At 32.7% G+C, this 13,277-nt stretch overlaps 3 protein-coding genes across 11 annotated transcripts; 1 reads left to right on the top strand and 2 right to left on the bottom strand.

The window, feature by feature from the left end:
* The first annotated feature begins 3,358 nt into the window (after window positions 1-3,358).
* LOC109853490 (protein ARV1) lies at window positions 3,359-9,586 on the top strand. 7 transcript variants are annotated; one of them, XM_020425666.1, is made up of 5 exons: window positions 5,432-6,670; window positions 6,761-6,809; window positions 8,481-8,586; window positions 8,807-9,296; window positions 9,440-9,586. In XM_020425666.1, the coding sequence occupies exons 3-5, from the start codon at window positions 8,503-8,505 to the stop codon at window positions 9,562-9,564; spliced, it is 699 nt and encodes a 232-aa protein (XP_020281255.1). In that variant the 5' UTR covers window positions 5,432-6,670; window positions 6,761-6,809; window positions 8,481-8,502; the 3' UTR covers window positions 9,565-9,586. The 7 variants fall into 7 exon arrangements, with proteins under 7 accessions (XP_020281258.1, XP_020281256.1, XP_020281257.1 ...); XM_020425669.1 differs by lacking the exons at window positions 5,432-6,670; window positions 6,761-6,809 and adding an exon at window positions 3,359-3,373; XM_020425667.1 differs by lacking the exons at window positions 5,432-6,670; window positions 6,761-6,809 and adding an exon at window positions 3,368-3,395.
* On the bottom strand, window positions 3,647-7,163 carry LOC109853489 (alcohol dehydrogenase [NADP(+)] A). The gene is made up of 4 exons (XM_020425662.1): window positions 6,874-7,163; window positions 4,995-5,162; window positions 4,554-4,907; window positions 3,647-4,457 (listed from the first exon to the last, which is right to left on the bottom strand). The coding sequence occupies exons 1-4, from the start codon at window positions 6,943-6,945 to the stop codon at window positions 4,080-4,082; spliced, it is 972 nt and encodes a 323-aa protein (XP_020281251.1). The 5' UTR covers window positions 6,946-7,163; the 3' UTR covers window positions 3,647-4,079.
* LOC109853487 (WD repeat-containing protein 37) lies at window positions 9,582-13,163 on the bottom strand. 3 transcript variants are annotated; one of them, XM_020425658.1, is made up of 6 exons: window positions 13,057-13,163; window positions 11,918-12,331; window positions 11,713-11,838; window positions 10,359-11,121; window positions 10,023-10,269; window positions 9,582-9,715 (listed from the first exon to the last, which is right to left on the bottom strand). In XM_020425658.1, the coding sequence occupies exons 2-6, from the start codon at window positions 12,198-12,200 to the stop codon at window positions 9,596-9,598; spliced, it is 1,539 nt and encodes a 512-aa protein (XP_020281247.1). In that variant the 5' UTR covers window positions 12,201-12,331; window positions 13,057-13,163; the 3' UTR covers window positions 9,582-9,595. The 3 variants fall into 3 exon arrangements, with proteins under 3 accessions (XP_020281247.1, XP_020281248.1, XP_020281249.1); XM_020425659.1 differs by having other exon boundaries at window positions 12,940-13,139; XM_020425660.1 differs by lacking the exon at window positions 13,057-13,163 and adding an exon at window positions 12,721-12,930.
* Window positions 13,164-13,277: the final 114 nt, after the last annotated feature.

The following is a 13,277-nucleotide window of genomic DNA, read 5'->3' as shown; positions in this document are numbered from 1 at the left end:
TTCTTTATACAGACACATTTTATATCTTATTATGTCAGATTAAATATATGAGATCTTATCAGTCTCATAATTATAGCTTGATATAAAATTTTCACACATAAAGAAGTTATAAATCATTGTCATTTCGGAATATATCGAATCAACTAATAATATCTATTTCTTATTGTAGTATCTTATAACATATATTGAAACATGTGTCTTTTACTTGAATTTTACAGTAGAATTTTACATTTCGGTATTAATATTTAAACAAACAGAGAAAACTTAGAGTTACGTTGCAGGCTAGTGAGAAAGCCACGGTAAATCTATAACTGGTTATCCATTTCCGAATTCTCCTCTTTAGCAGTTTGGATGCAAGCGGTACCATTGTATCTTAACTGCCACTGAAGAGAATTCGGAGGTGAATAAACGTTATAGATTAGTTTTATTATTTTCAGTCGATTTCGTTGATACAACGTTAAAGTTGATAGTTGTTTATGTAAAATTCACACCGTAAATTCAAATAAAATGCACATTTTTATATATTNTGCTATAAAATACATATAATAAAAAACGTGAGTGACATGTTAATTGAATACATTGCTTTATATATCTAAAACTCTATTTTTGTTAATACAACTTCAAAGTTGATAATTGTTATTGTAAACTTTTAAAAAAAATAGGTAATGATTTATAATTAAACGATTATCTTCTATTTCTCTATCATGAAAATCTGAGAAGAATAAATTATATTGCATGTGTAGTAATCGCACTGATTTTTCAATAGTTTCTTTTAATNAAATTTGTACATATTCTATATTGTGTGATTTAAATAATCTCTGTACATGCATTGTACACATTTTTTTGTATAAAATTTATTCTGCACTTATCTATTATTTTTTAAAAAAGTTTAATATTTTTTTTCTTTATTTATATATCTATTTTTACTCAATTTCTCTTAAAGAATTAATTTTTATTCACTTTCTCTTGAAGAACTGATTCTTCATAGAATCTTTTTTTCTTCTCTTAAAAAACTAATTTTTATTCATTTTCTCTTAAAGAACTGATTCTTTATAGAATCTTTTTTTCTTCTCTTAAAGAACTAATTTTTATTCATTTTCTCTTAAAGAACTGATTCTTTATAGAATCTTTTTTTCTTCTCTTAAAGAACTCATTTTTCTACTTTCTCTTAAAGAACTGATTCTTCATAGAATCTTTTTTTAATATTATTTTTCCTATACTTGTGCTTTACTTATATATATCCTCTTNAAATATATATATTTTCTTTTAAAATATATATATTTTATTTTTTCCCACTAATTACATGTTAGGTTTTATGGAGTGGGTATATACTTTGTCTTTAAATTATGAAATATAAAAAAAATTCTCGGGTATAACAATATATGTACACAATAATATTTTTTATTTAAAAAAATTGCCCCTCGCGTAAAATAATAGTAGGTTTTAAAATCGTTCCTAAAAAATAGATAGAAATATATATCTATAAAATTTTAGAAAATGTTAGGTCGGGTAGGCAGGAATTAGAAGTATATGTTAAGAATTTCTTAAGTTAGGGTTATAGAGGTAGGAATACAAATGTAAAGCGCTAATTAATAAGAATAGTAAGATAGGTAAATAGGATAGGTTTAAAAATAAGTGAAAATGCATCTGCACTGATTGATATAAATCACTGCATATGCATATAGATGTAAGATTTAAGTACATTTACGTACATGTAAGGTTAAATTACATTTATTGTGTAAAACATGTGTAAAAGAATGAAATAGTAGAAACGATACGAACTGTATAAAAAAATCACGACATATTAAATACAATTTACTTCGCGGAATTACTCTGTGCAATAAAGAGGATGATATACAATAAATGTAATTTTACCACAACTATTGATATGTAAGTAAATTTTTTGTATTGGATTATGTATTGTAGAATATTGTAATATTGTATAAGAAAGAAAAACATTGTAAAATGAAAATTGAAAAAATTGTAACATTCGTGACACATGAATATTAATAAAACAACAAAAAAAATGTAATTGCAACCCTTCTTGAAATTGCAACTTTTCATACATTATATACTTGTGTACCGTTAAAACAATTTTGTAATGTACATGTTTTTTGTTATATATTTTGTAACATATGTATATGTAATGTTTTTAAAAAAAATAAAAAAATTAAATTCATAAAACAAGCGACAGCAAATGATGATATACAAGGAGATGATACCTGATATCACTCCATAAATTCTGATGCTGCTCGCTAAGTTCTCGTTTTCTTGACAATCACACATATGTTGTGTGGAAAGTTGCAGATCTTTGCTTTAATTTTCTTTCATGTCCTCGTTTTAATTTTCACAAATCGGCCCGGTTTATTTATCGAATCGACGTCCGCTGCAGCTCGCTATTCACCTGTAGAAGTGCGAATACACTAAGTAATTTTATATTTAATAATAATAGCAACAAAATATACGATAATCTAAAGAGTTGTACTTACTTGATTACACTTCCGTTTCATAATATTGCTCGGTAGTCATAAATTCTGCTGCTCATTAAAAGTTTCACTTTTTCTCGGTCACATCAATCATATAGTTTGTAGTAAAACGCGAAATTTAATTTCTTGCGCGCGCGTTGCGGAAAACGCAAGAGACAGAGATACGATTATTGCACCGTGCAAGCTCGCCGTTATGGTCAAGTATGGCGATTCAATAATTAAATATCAACAAAAACAACCGATTTATGATATTCGCACGATTTCCGCGATAATAATCATGAAAAATACGAACCAATTCGAGAGAAATTCTTTCGGCGTCGCGCGTCGATCATTTTCTCGCGCGCGTCTCGCAGAACCGCGGCCACGAAACAATTTCACTGTATATACTCGTCGATTGCGTTTACAGAGAGCAAATACGCGGTATTAATCATGTATCACTTACAAAGATCCGCTTTGTGATACGCGTGTGCGACTGATATTCGCGCTCGAGACGATAACAATCACGATAATACGAGAACAATTCCCGACATAGTTCACAGCTCTTCGTCGCGCGTCCGCCATTACTGCTCGCTGCCCGCCACTTGAAGCGTATCGAAGCGCGCGATATTTCGATAATCGAAATATTGAATCGACTCGTGCGCGGCAAAACGCGCGCACACGGAACAGAACCAAATCTCAATCGGTTAAGATACCAGTTTTGTTCACTGTAGTTGAGACGCGCAAAACGTGGACATCGAGGCGCTCGGGAACTTGTAATATACGTGCTTTTATGGAAACACAAAAGGTGGCCGCTCTTTTTGGCTTCTTCTTCTCTGTCTCTCTTGCGCGTGTCAGGTTAGGTTAGTATGTATGTTAGTTTTTTTTCTGCTTACGTTGAAAGTCGCAGAGTAGGTATTCTCTGAAAGTATGGTTAGTAATTTTCTTGTGGAAAAAAACATGTTAAAAAGACACAATGTTTGTTGAAAATGTATATAGAATATAGCCAGTGATAAGTTAAAACAAAGTTAAAATAACGACGAGGTCACTGTGATATAATATGTATCTACTGATAAGTGTTTATTTAACGTGTTTTTTTTTTTTTTAATAAAAAGGTAATAACAAGAGTTGAGAGACCGGATATAATTGCGATAAAAGTAGGTAACGTTTGAAAGTGGGCAACCTACTTTGGATAATCTTTATTTGCTTGACTTTCTCTGCATACATACTTTTACATATACATATATTGAACGACCAAATGGTGTTCTCAAAAATAAACAATCTTTTCTAATGATTTAAATCGGGAGATGTTAAAATAATATATTAAAAATATTTTAGATATTTTTATTATATATTGTATTTCTGTATTTCATATTATTTTACATGTATCTACAATTATACATATTGTTGCTTTATAATTTTGATAAGAACAAAAGCTATAACATATATTGAAGTATTGCAATGTAGAAGAATATGCACACCAACAGCAGAAATACACGTACAGAAAGCGAAGAATTGAAATCAAACAAAACAAAGAATTTATAAAATCAAGAAATCTAGAAAACTAGAAACGTGGAATGTGAGAATGAAAAAGAAAATAATAAGAAATCAACAATCTTAAGAAAATGAATATTCTGGATGGTTTGCGATATTTTTGAACATTTTGAAATCAAGTATACGTCCAGATTTTCCCTTGTCAAGATTAATCAATTTGTTAACATCTTGAGATTCAAGTTCCCAATCAAATAGTTGTGCGTTCTCTTTAATTCTTTTTGGATTTACGCTCTTTGGTATAACTGCTATACCCATTTGAACAATGTGTTTCAGCGCTACTTGAGCCGGTGTTTTATTATATTTTTTCGCGATCTCCAACACAGTGGGATCTTGCAGCAAATCTGCCACAGAATCTGTCTTTTTCATATTTTGAACATATCCACGTGTACCCAAAGAAGAATATGCCGTTACGCTGATATTGTTATCTTGACAAAACTTCACCTACAAAAAAGTACAAACAAAAAAAAACATAAGTTTTCTATTTATCAAAACTAAATGAAAACTAAAACCTAAATGTGTAAGGATTATAAAACTTACTAATTCTTTTTGTTGAAAGTACAAGTGCAGTTCAACCTGCAAATTTGAAACAGGTACTTTAGCAACATTCAGAATTCGTTTTATCTGCGCAATGTTGAAGTTGGACAATCCAATTGCTTTGGCGCGTCCTTCGAGCACTTGTTTTTCCATCATCGACCATACTTTTATGTGATCCGTTGTCAGATCGAGTTTTACTTCTCCTTTTTCGTTAAATGTTACTATAGCGTCTCCGTCAGCTTCAAATGTAAAAGGGGTGTGTACAAGATAAAGATCAACGTAATCGAGTTGCAACAGGGACAGCGATCTTTTGAGCCATCTTTCGACGTCTTCCGGTCTGTTGCCGCTGGGCGGCAACTAAAAAAAAAAGCGTTATTTAAAGTTACATACGCGCGCGTGTGTCGGTATACTTATATAAAATTTATAAATCCCGAAGAATAATACCTTTGTCGTAATAAACAAATCGGATCGTTTGATTTTATCAGAATCGAGCCACTTTTTCAAGACATTACCAATGATATGCTCATTTTCATAAGCCGCAGCTGTGTCAATGTGTCTGTATCCGGCTTCTAAAGCTGCATTCAAAGCTTCTTCTAGATCGTCCTCTTTAGCCTATGTTTATGAAAATATTTAAAACATATATTTATAATATATGTATTATAATAAACTATAAAATTATATTTTTTTTTTATCTTAAACTCACGCGTTCGACGTTTTGGTAAATAAACAAATATGATAATATTATATAAAATAGCCGCGAAAAAATGTAAAATGAAAAATGATCGCGGTCAGCAGAACGCAATTATGCGCCGGTTTGCAATGTTTTTTTTTTTTTTCTATTGTTGATTAAAAATGTTTGCTTACTCGTTCGGTGGAAAATTGATAAAAATCATAAACGCTGCACTATAGTTGTGATATTTAATTAAATATTTTTCATTAATAAGTACACACAGAATTTGGTTAATTTAACATAAAAAAAATAAGCCCTGATACGCGAGTAAAATAGAGAATATTTGTTGTGAAAAATGTTTTAATACAAATCAAGATTTAACAGAAACAAAATCTATTAAAAAGTTCCTACTGGATCTTTAGCACAAATACAATAATGCAATAACAAAATTGTGCTTTAAATCGATTATATTGCAAAACTTTAAAACTACTGCGATACAAACCGATATCTCCAAAGCCCGATTTCTTCATATCTTCCGATAGCTATCTTCTGGATAAAGATATACAAAAAGATATTTTATCTTTTTTTTTAGATTAATTTATCGAGAACTTATCAGAAGTGAGGAAATTTAGTATAATTAGAAAATACTTGTTCCTTTAGAAGTACAGTCAAACCTCTATAACTCGAAAATCTCTGTAAGACAGAAATTTTATTCACTTCCTTCTCTGCTCCGCGGAAAGGAAAAAAAACGCTTTGATAAGTCGAAACCTTTACAACTCAAAAATTTTAGCTCTTCCCTTGAAATTCGAGTTGTCGAGTTGTTCGACTGTATTTGCAATTCAATTTTGTTTTTTTTTTAGCTTTTATCTTTAATTTATTCAGCTTTTATCTTTAATTTATTTCAGATCAGATAAAGAAGACACGTTGACATTCTTATCTCGCTTTCATCGCGTTGTGAAACATCATTATTTGATTTTAACAAGAAAAGTCTGAATTCTTGACTATGTTTTTACAACGATATGTTTGTTTTTCAAATTACAATACAACTTCCCAAAACGTATACTTCCGCTTTTTCCTCACTCTTTAATTCACGCATTCGCAAAGACTTCCCGTGCAAGCGTTAGCGTTAGTTTCGATTGCATTAAAAATGTCAAATCATGCCGGACAGCATCGAGATTATCAAAGCGGGATACCCCCCATCGTCTCGATGCTCTCGTACACATCAAGGAAAAACCGTGTCCGTGTCCGTGCGCGGTCTCGAGTGTTGCGTTCGAGAGCATCGAAGCGGTAGAAGTACCTCGCCTTGATACTCTCGGTACTGTCCGGCACGATCTGTCATCTGTGATGATTTGTAATTTATATTTAAATAATGAGAAAAGTGATGAAAGAGAAATGTGAGGAAAAAATAATACGTTTTGGTGGATGCGTAGTTCAGAAGAGGATTTTCTATGTACGAGACGTAAACCAAGTTATTTTAACAATTTCTATATGCAACGTAAATCATTACTCGCGCAGTTAGCGGTAAATCTATTTTTTATAGATACAAAAAAAATCAGCAAGTCACAAGCCAGTTCGAAAAATAAAGTGATGTAAGTCGTTAATGATGACTTTTCTTTATAGAGAAGAGATATGTATTGTTTGTTATATACTCACATTCCATGTTCCGAATCCTAGAATAGGCATTTTTTGTCCTTGTGACATAATTATACTAGAATGTAGTGCCATATTCCTGATGTATGTAGTTATGAAGCGTATTTCAATACAGCGCGCGTCGCACAAACTTTCATGAAAGGTCTACCAAGAAGGTCTATTTATACGTCTTCTTGCCCCACTCTTGTCAACAGTGTATACATCTCGTTGAATGTAATGAAGAATCATGTAGAACGTTTCTCAACGTTGTGTAATATTAAATTTAAGATAAGAAAAACAACATGCAAAACCAAAACGCAGAATGATATTGCAAGCTTACTGAATGTATATTGTTTCCAAAATGTTTTGGCTTTGTCATTTGAAGCCATGTAATTATAAACGTTTTAGCTGTATTGTTTTTAGATAAAAAAATGAATAAAAATGTTAAACAGAACGTGTTTGGTCGCAAACAATTATTACACTGACGAAAACGTTCTAAAGTCTCAAAATTAATTGTTCATTCTTTCCCAGCATTATTCTGCGTTGTGTCTGCCACGGTTTTAATTATATTCTTTTTAAATAAGAAACAGAAACCGCTCGTAAATATAACAATAAGAAAGATAGGGAAGGTCGCAAAACGAGCAAAGAATATAAAAATAAATCTAAAAATACAATGAATGGACGCACGTAGTTACATTTTTTTACATAAAGATCTTAGTAATTTATATTAGTAATCTTAGTAATCAATTTGACTTTGCATCGATAAACTGACTTGTTTCAATATCATGGACAACCTGGCGGCTTTCAAGTACTGTATGACCTTAATCTCTATTACTAAGATCTTTATGTATAAAAAAATGTAACTACGTGCGTTCATTCATTGTATTTTTAGATTTATTTTTATTTTAATTTTTGTTCTTATTACTATTATTTATTATTGCGACTGAAGAAGACTTCATTGTAAGTTGAAACGTTTATTATTTGTTTAATGTTTTAATAGACTTATTTAATACACCACCTACTGTCTTTGCTCGTTTTGCGACCTTTCCCTATCTTTCTTATTGTTATATTCTTTTTATCTTAAAAATGAAGAAAAGAGTTTGTAGCAGATACAAAGATGCTCTATTGTGTTTGAAAATAGATACGTATTGTAGAATAACTGAGATCATACTTTTAATTTTTTCGGTAAATATACGGAATAGGGTAGCCCTCTCCGATCGGCTTCTCGTTCACATATATTATTAAAATTATCTTCCGAAGGAACAATATGAAGGTTTTAGTCGTCGCTCACTGTTTATAAAAAAGTTATGATCAAAAAAAGTTTCATAAATAAATTTTTTTTAGGGAGGAGCAGGGGAGAGGGGCAAAGCCCCTCCACCTGCGGGGGAGCGCAGCCCCCCTCCCTGCCTACATGCTTTCAACACACAAAAAATGTACATGTTGTCGGGAAAAAAGATTTATTTATGAAACTTTTTTTGATCATAACTTTTTTATAAACAGTGAGCGACGACTAAAAGCTTCATATTGTTACTCAGGAAGATAATCTTAATAATATATGTGAACGCGAGAAGCCGATCGGAGGGGGCTCTCTTATTCTGTATATTTACCGATTTTTATTTGCTCTATTTCAGAAATAATATTTAATCTGTCTAAATGTACGTTTGCATAAATTGCGGAGCCGAACGTAAAGAGCTATACAGAAGATACTGCCCTAGTGTACTCAAAATCTTAAAATGTGTAAGTAAAATAAGAAAATATTTAAATAAGAAAAATAAGAAACTAAAAAGATAAGTGAGAAAATCTATATATTAGGTCATTAAGTATGAAATTTGAGAAATTTAATGATCCAATATATGTATAATTTAATATTTATATTAAAATCTATATTAATGATATGTAAATTAATTAAATTAATAAATTGAAATAAATCTTTTATTATTAAGTTTGAATATTTTAGGAGAAATGTGACTTAATAGCTGACAAATACATCGAATACGATCCCGTTATAGTCTTTGTTGATCTTATTCTGATCGAAAAACCAGCTTACAGACATCTCTTGTACAACAGCAAGTTTAAGTCATATTGGAAATTGTGTGTAATACTATGGATATTCGAATCGTTCAGGGCTTGGATCTCCTGCGATACAAGAATCGATCTAGATAAGAACGCACATGATAATTGCAATTTTTACGATTTGCTGATTCACACAGCGCTCGCATTTACGGCATTCATTTACGCCGTTATTGTAACGACCGAACTGAAATGGTTTATCGGCGGCAAAAAGCCGTACAAGTACAATGTAAAAGATCTAATCCGTGCTTTAACAATCGGCGGTTGCGGCAAATTGCTGGGTTGTTTAGGAATAGTCTGGAGACACATAGCTTCGGGTCCATATTATCTTCTTGTTCAAGGCTATACTGTTTTATGTCTTTTCACGGCATATTCAGGTAACGGTATTATATAAAACAAGACGCTCACAGTTCTCTATGACTAACTTTTAAAATTTCTATTTTTATTATTTTTCTCTGATAAATATTGTTCAATAATATATACGATATATATATATATATATTTTGGTTTTTCACTGCAGTCGTCTGCAAGAGCGGGAAGGGAGGATCGTTGACTGGATTAATTGCTGGATTTCTCGTTTACGGTTACATATGTATTTCCGTTTCTAATGTTCACATACGTATGCCCGAAATCACATTAATATGACATACGATGTTTTGATCGAGTTACGCAATTCTCAAGCGTCTTTAATAGGAAGAACGCTCCAGCCTAATACTAGTCTATCGAAACCGCAGGAAAATAAATTGATGCTGTTGTCTTCCAACCAAGCTACGGAACACACCATTCTGCGATGTCCCTGTAAGCACATAATCATATGTCTAATATAAAATTGATGTGTATAATAATAATAATTACGAGATATAAAACGCAAAATAATAAAATGCAAAAACATATTTGAGTTCACTTGGAAATATGTAACTTATTAGTTTTTTGCAAACTCTCAGTAACGAAGGACGTTTGAGTGAGATTATTGCTACTGTGTTTTTTTTTTTTATAAATTATTTACGTATAACTTAGCGAGGCATAAAATGTGTTAATAAAACATTGCGGAACTTTTAAAGAATTGTTTCAATATAGCTACAGAGTCATAGATTTTGTTTTACCTGTCTACTAGTTCTAGGTAATCTCGCCAGACGTTGACCGCTCAAATCATACAAACGTATTTGTCTATTGTCATACGGTATTGCCACTATCCCGGTACTAGAAACTGACAATCTATTAACGGCGCTATCCGCACGTATTGTTGCTAACGGACTGCGTATGTTACGTAACTCCCACACTTTTACGCTCCTGTCGTCCGAGCTGGACACTATTTTGTCTTCTCTTGTAAAAACCGCCGATGTTACTGTTCTGTAAGAAACGTTTGAATATCAATATTTTATCAATTGAAACAATAATCTTGCGAAGAAGAATTGTCAGATAATATAAAACGCGCGTACTCCGTGTGGCCTTGAAACACCGAAACCGAGTGTATCGGTTCTCGAAAATCCCACAATCGGAATGTATTATCTCTGCTAGAAGTGACGCACAATCGTTGCATGTGATGCGTCGACACGTATGTCATTTCTTGATCGTGTCCGCATAGCGTATGTATTATCTCTCCGGTTTCCGTATCGTACAAGTTCGCTGTTCTATCCCAAGAGGCTGTAACCAATTGTTCGGCACCGGCAAGCCAATCCGCAGCCATTACGACATTCGTGTGACCCAAAAGTTCACGTATCGGCGTTCTCAATGTCGGCGGATCGTCTTGCTCGTCGTTATTACCGATCAGATTATTTGTAGCGGAGCGTTCGGAACCAACCGTCGGAAGTTCCTCCAATGACGACACTCTTTTCGGTATGTCCCAATCGACAGCGGCCTGCCATACGTGAGCAGAACAGTCGCCGCTCGCTGTTAACGCTAGCTCTCTATTTGGATGAAAACGAACTGAATTCACAGATCCGTTATGACCGTTGTATTGCAGTAAACATCGACTGCTGTCTATCGCCCATATGCGTGCTGTGTGATCGGCAGACGCAGTCGCTACAATCGGCTGGCCTGATCTGCCTACGGACACTTCCCACACACCATCCCGATGACCCACGTATTCTTTTTGCATCGTGCAAGACATAGACGGATTTTTGAAGCTTGATACTATTTTGCTAGTCTGCGCTTTCAACTTATGAGAAGTCTTAATCTTTTGCACTGAGTTTGCACCCATGGCTGAAAATAGAGAAACAATCATTTACTAATTACAAGAATTGATTAATACATCAGTAGTACGAAGCAACGTTTGTTTTATACTACTTATATCACTTATTGTTTTAGATACTGGTGTTACAGACTGTTATCTTCTGTCATTCATGTTTGTCTAATGTCCAATGTATTCACCTCTAGATAAGTTCTCAATAACTTTACTCAAAAGATATCTTTCAGAATCAATTTTCTTTATCTCTATAAAGCTTTATGAAATAAATGTGTTAGTAACTGACAGATATCTTTATCCAGAGAATATAGCTAGCGGGAGGTATGAAGAATCGGGCATAAATGTATTATTCTTTTTTACTTAAATGTACTAGAATAATCTAATAATCTGAAAAGAAGTTCTTCATACATGGGAAAATTCTATATCTGATGATGCACGATTTAAATACAATCATATATGACAGATAGTCTCAATTTCATGTATGATAATACATAACATATAAAATTATATATATAAATAGCATAAAATTGGTTTACGCTATGAAATACTTTTCTCAGGTAATTATGTTATCTATAATATTTGATTATACATTAATCAAAGAGTCTTACATTTCTGTTTAGAAAGATTTTTTGTTTCTGGATAATCTGTGAGATCTCTAGGAGGTAAACTTCGTTCACCTGATCCATAACACTCTCTTTCAAGTCTGTCATTTAAGATGTCAATCTTTTCCTGCACTGCAATGAAATAAAATACAGTTTTAATACGTAATAAATATAATAAAAACCAAAGTGATTACAAATATCTTGTACGTACGTCCGAGATTTTCATTGTACAACATTTCAAATTCTTTTTCTATCTGTTGAAAGAGATCATATAAACGGCATCGCAGAGCCGACGGGATGGAAGTGTCCTCTAACTCGGAACGAAAGTTGACATAGTGCAACGTAGGTTGCAACGGGGTCGAACCGCTCTGACTCTGTAGCTCTGTGTCAGTACTACTTTGAACACGAGGTCCTCTATAGAGATCCTCTACAGAGATTCTCTTTGCTTTAGTACTGGATTTATTTCCAGTTGCAGTTGATGGTTCTCCTGGCATGACTTGTCACTTAACAAAAATTATACAAACAACAGACAAGCATGTTCTAGCGATCCAACTCTGTGACATGTATTGCTGATTACTCTTACTTTAGAATACCCATATCATTAACCATATACATTATGCACGATCTATAAAAAACAAAAAAACAAAAAATACATTAATTAGATTAGATATTCTTTTTTTAGAGAGAAGGAGTGTGATAATGTGTAAGTGTGTTGTTTCATTCATCGATGTTGATTGCGCAAACATCAAGATAGATTTCAGAAATGTATTCAAACAGCAATAGAAACATACAGTGAAGAATGCCATAACTCGATAATATCTTGTTTATATCTGAGAGTGACAGAAAGTGTGTGCGTGTTGCGCGCGCGCGTGCGTGCGGATATGTATGTGTGATACATTAGAGCTATATATATGCGGAGTTCGAAATAGAGATGGTCAGAATTTGAGACGAAAAATATGTTGCGATTGATCATTGACAAAACTGACAAGTAAATATTCACTTCTCTGCTCCTACCGTTTTCTATAAAACCCAATTTGATACTGATGTTTTTCCCTTTTATTGCAACTTCTACGCATCACCAAAACACCGTAACGGTTGCTATTGAACGTCATCGTTATGCCAATTTTTTTTTTCTTTTTTTTTTGGTTTTTAAGAAAGAAAGAACGTATTTCTCTATAGGATAAGATCTAATTTTTAGTATTTACACATAAAATGAAGAGAAAATTTAATTACTCGAATCTTGAAACCATAACCGCGGAAACAAATCTTATCGATGTGTTAGTCACTCTTTCTTGTTGTTTTGCGTAAACATCGCAATGTTGTTGAATGAAAATTTGACATTAATTTGACCTGTCAGTGTCTGTCATGCACATCAACATGGTGCCCCGTACGTATCAGATACACGAAGTCTTTCCTATCACTACCGCCTAAAGATAGCAGTTGTGTCGCGGACAGATTTCTTACACTTCTGGTTTGCGCACTTTCAACACCTCAGTGCACTCTTCTCATCATCGAGATCAAAGTGAAAGGAAATTCAATTTATTTTTGAATCAACAAAAATCAGATATATT

Source organism: Pseudomyrmex gracilis, unplaced genomic scaffold (genome assembly GCF_002006095.1).
Source record: "Pseudomyrmex gracilis isolate BER0280 unplaced genomic scaffold, ASM200609v1 scaffold_48, whole genome shotgun sequence".
Lineage (NCBI taxonomy): Eukaryota > Metazoa > Arthropoda > Insecta > Hymenoptera > Formicidae > Pseudomyrmex > Pseudomyrmex gracilis.
The sequence above is the reverse complement of the archived record's forward strand: the minus strand, read 5'-3'. Positions and strand labels throughout refer to the sequence as shown.